Source organism: Varanus komodoensis, unplaced genomic scaffold, assembly GCF_004798865.1.
Source record: "Varanus komodoensis strain SLA01 unplaced genomic scaffold, ASM479886v1 scaffold7_3, whole genome shotgun sequence".
Lineage (NCBI taxonomy): Eukaryota > Metazoa > Chordata > Lepidosauria > Squamata > Varanidae > Varanus > Varanus komodoensis.
The window spans coordinates 1,091,118-1,095,338 of NW_025336480.1; the positions used below are offsets into that span (position 1 = coordinate 1,091,118).

At 47.4% G+C, this 4,221-nt stretch overlaps 1 protein-coding gene across 1 annotated transcript; it reads right to left on the minus strand.

Moving 5' to 3' along the window:
* Positions 1-669: 669 nt before the first annotated feature.
* On the minus strand, positions 670-3,759 carry LOC123035899 (sulfate transporter-like). Its single transcript, XM_044454570.1, has 3 exons — positions 3,154-3,759; positions 1,120-2,286; positions 670-1,065 (listed from the first exon to the last, which is right to left on the minus strand). Exons 1-3 carry the CDS (start codon positions 3,757-3,759, stop codon positions 670-672), a joined length of 2,169 nt encoding a protein of 722 aa, XP_044310505.1.
* Between the last annotated feature and the right edge of the window lie 462 nt (positions 3,760-4,221).

The following is a 4,221-nucleotide window of genomic DNA, read 5'->3' on the forward strand; positions in this document are numbered from 1 at the left end:
TGACTGTGGGTTACTGTGTTGTCTGAACCCAGTCACTGTGCATCTGTGAGATGGGAGATCACATCTCTGAATATTTCCTTTAGCTGTACACTAAAAACTGCACACTATGCAAAAGATCAGGTAAGTTCTCATCTGAGGTGTGTCAATTTTGGATTTATATGGAGCATGCTCTTTTCTTGGAATAGAACTCAGAAGGAGTAGCTCCCACCTAGATTCAGAACCACATGATCAATTGCCATTTCAACATTAGCAACAGATCCCTCCTCAGATAGCTGCATGTGTCTTCCAATATCTCTAGAAATCAGGATATCACTGACTCAGCCTATTTTTAGACTGCTGCCTCAACCTCCTTGTAGGATGGCAATATAATTAATTAAATGCCTATTTTTAAGGTTGCCATTTTAGTTTCTTGCCCTGTTCCTAAAACTTTAATAGTGGTTGGCTCTGAGATATTAAGCTGGTGAAACTTCTCTTATCCCTCTATCTCCAGGGCAAAAAAAACAAACAAACAAAAACAAAAATGAACACTATTTCTGTACCCAACCAGATGATAACAACTCTCTTGAATGCAAAGACCTCCAGTTTGGCCAGCAAAAACTGGAATTTCAATGCCAGACTGATGTTCACTCTCCTTAAAATAATTAAACACATTTCCTTTTCTGTCCAGGCCTACAGTGCTCCACCCAGACTAGATTCTACTGAGAGATCTGTGGCTTCTGGGCTGAGAAAAGCACCCTTTGTCATCTCACTCTCCATCGGTTGAGCTTGGGACTGTTTCTCGGCAAACTGCACCGCGGCATGTATACTGTGGAAGGACAGCAGCTCTGAATCTTCCATCCCAGTGAGCCAGCCACCTACCTGGAGTAGGTGTCGGATAGACGGGTTGCAATTGGCCAAAAGGACCTGGACACCAATGTTCTTGTAATCCTGGCGGGTCTCCTTCAGCACACCTAGGCCCACACTATCCAGAAATTGCATTGCACCACAGTCGATTATTAAGGTATGCATGTCTACAGGTGGGCAACAAACCTCTGCCGAAGTCTTGGTGGCTCTTCTCTTGGTGACCTTCAGGCAGTTAAACTTGGATGAAAAGCAGTTTTCATCTTTGTCTAGGATCACCTTTGCTTTTGCTTCAGATTTTTTCTGTATGGCAGCAACTAGGGAAGGATTGACTCCTGTTCTTTCGAAGAGTGAGGTTTTGAAATAGTCCTTGTTTGCATAGTAAAGTGAGGTATCAAAGCGGAAGATCTTAATGTTCTCAATACTGCTGATTTTCTTGTAAGTGAACTGGTCCTCATAGATATCTGAATCATTTACCTTCCCTAGAAGGGTCGCTCGGGGCCTCTGGGTGCGGAAGATTATGCAGAGGAGAGCAAAGCAGACCCCAACCAAAAGGCCCAGCTCTGTAGAGATCAGTGATGAGGACAGCATGGTGACCCACCAGACCACAGTGTCCATCTTACTGATCCGCCACATCTTGGGAGTGTCGGCAAACTTCCGCAAGGCCCCCCTGAGGTTAACAATGGTAACTACCCCCAATATACAGGTTTGCAGTGAATAGAAGAGTGGAGCAATCCACAACAACACCAAGAGCAAAACAGCTGAAGATACCAAGCTTGATATCTGGGTATGACATCCTGTGGATTCCTTCAGCAAGGTCTTTGTCAAGGCAGCACAAGAAGCAAAGCAGTAAAAGAAAGATGGAACCAAATTTCCCATGCCAATGGCAATCATCTCCTGGTTGGCCCGGACCGTGTAGCCATGCTTCCTGCCAAATATTTCTGCAAGTGAGACAGTCATTGCAAAGCCAATTATAGCAATGGGCAGAGCATCAAGTGCCAAACTTGACAAAAGGTTCAGATCTGGAGCAGCAGGTTGCATGAAACCAGTGGGGATAGTACCACAGATCTTAGATTTGTATCTGGCATTGAAGTTAAAGAAATGGGACAGCAGAGTAGCTGCAATGACCACCAGGAGTTCTATGGGAAATGGAGCCTTCATTTTATCCCTAAAGTAGTTGTTGATCTCCTTTACTGGTACTATGAGGACCAAAGCAATCAAACTGGTGACTAGGTCACAGATGTTGGTCTTGTCAATGTATCTGAAGATGTCCACCCATGTCAAAATAAGAGACCCCACTCCATCATGGCGAGGGATTTTCACTCCCAGTAAGAGATTCATTTGGGAAGTGAGGATGGTAAGAGAGGACCCAGTCACAAAGCCACTCAGGAGTGGTTCCGAGAGGTATACGGATAGGAAGCCCAGCTGGAAAACCCCCAGAAGTATCTGAAAGGAAAAGCAAGATGAGTCAGTGGATCATGCATCCAGGCACCATGAGCACAAAGAAGAGAGCCACTGGCCTATGTTTTCCATTACTTCCAAATGGATGTTGTTATGAGCTGGAGAACCATATTTGTATTATGTGGGAAGCTACAGCTACATGGGAAGCTGGGTTAAAACACAGCTCAATAAAGAAATATTATGCACAGCCATCCAAGCACACGTTTGACATGCAACGAGGTTCAGGCTCAGTCTCCCACAGTTCCAGGCAGGGCTGGGAAAAAGCTCCCGGCTGAATCCCTGGAAAGCTGCTGCCAGTCAGGGACAGTGTTGGAAACATGGGAACTAGCATCCAAGTCCCTCATGAGCCTCTCATAGGCACTGGGGTGGCCCTGGTGGGAGCACAATGCTGGGCCACATAGGCCTTTGGTCTGATCCAGGGTGATTCCTCGTATGTGCTTAATGCTGAGCGAGTTAGGCCAAGGGTCTGAGATGATAGAAAGCAGTGGCCTATCTGGGAGCAGGGGAGCTTTAGGCTAAACTGATGCAGGGCAAGCACACTGGGGCCCATGTGCCAGCAGTGGAAAGGTGGCCCATGGTTAGCAGGCAGTTCCTGTGTGATTTCCCAGGCCCCAATACAGCCCCGGACTATTGGCCCCAGCATGTGCTTGCACACACACCACCCCATCCCCACTGCAGCCAGGCTTCCTTGGAGCTTCCACTGGTGCGCCTGAAGACTTTGCAAAAGTCCCCTTGCAGTGAGAGTGGGAAGGGCAGGGCCTAAATGGCAAGGGGAAGTTTCTGTTCAGGGTGTTCCTGGATGGACAAGCAAGCCGAGAGTAATACCTAAGCAAGGACAGTAAGTTATCTTACCTGGTAAAGCCCAACCAGAAACGTTAGAGCCGTTGCCACGGTGATGGCATAACACTCTTTGTTGCAGGTCACTGACCCATTCAATGTGGCGTTTGCCAGTAAGTCAGCCCCCGTCTCTGACTCGTATCCAGCTAACTTCAGCTGCCGGTTTACTGATTCCCCGATCATCAGGCACAGAACTCCAAAAGAACCAACACAATTGTGATGTGAGGTTGCCATCATGAAGTAGATAATAGTACAGAAGAAGTTGGTGTAGAGTCCATAAACGGGAGCCTGGTTAGCTAGGATGGCGTAAGAGATGGACTGTGGGATGGCGACTATTCCCACCAGTAAGCCAGAGATAACGTCGCCAAGCAGTTGCTCCTTGACATTGTAATGGGGAAGCCACTGCACTACCGGAAAGAGCTTGCGAAAGAAGCTGGTGATACTCTGCTGGTCACACTTGCAATTCTCCTTGGCCTTCCTGAGGAGCTTCTTCACACTGAAGCCTGAGCTTTCATACTCTTCCAGCTTGACAGGTACATAATGAGAGGATGGCTGTGAGGAGGGGGAGTTCAGCACATCACTGCGCTGCTCAGACATCTGGGTGACATGGCTGTTTTCCATGGCTCTGAGGTCGCTAAAAAGTGGACAGCACATTCATTACTAGTTGCACAATCACTGATGGATTTCTTCTACCTTTGTTTCATACGGGAGAAGATTACAATTACGGAAAGCTCCTGCACAGTCCTGAAAGCTTGGATGAGGTTTTGATGCATAGAAGCTCCTTCTGCGTGCCCGATTAAGCCGTTCGTTCCACATAAAGGCCTGGTCCTTCTTAACCAGGGACTTCGTGCCGTTTTGCAGGAGCACAGCTAGGTACTGCACTAGGGGGGACTGATGTGAGAGCCCGTTCTGTTCATCAGAGGGGGCTGTCATGGTCTTTATGCAAAGCCATTTACAACTGTTGGATGCATGCTAATGCACGTAGTGCAGTTTCTTCTATGTGGAAAAAGTGAATTTGTGTCGCACACAAAAGCAATCGTGCTAGAAGCAGGAGGAGCTGGAAAGGGAGAAGGAGCCCTGCAT

Coding starts and splice junctions, on each gene's coding strand:
- LOC123035899 (XM_044454570.1), bottom strand. CDS start 3,759: ATGGAAAACAGCCATGTCACCCAGATGTCTGAGCAGCGCAGTGATGTG. Junction 2,287..3,153: donor TTCTGGTTGGGCTTTACCAG/GTAAGATAACTT, acceptor TTTTCCTTTCAG/ATACTTCTGGGGGTTTTCCA. Junction 1,066..1,119: donor AATCTGAAGCAAAAGCAAAG/GTGATCCTAGAC, acceptor AACTGCCTGAAG/GTCACCAAGAGAAGAGCCAC.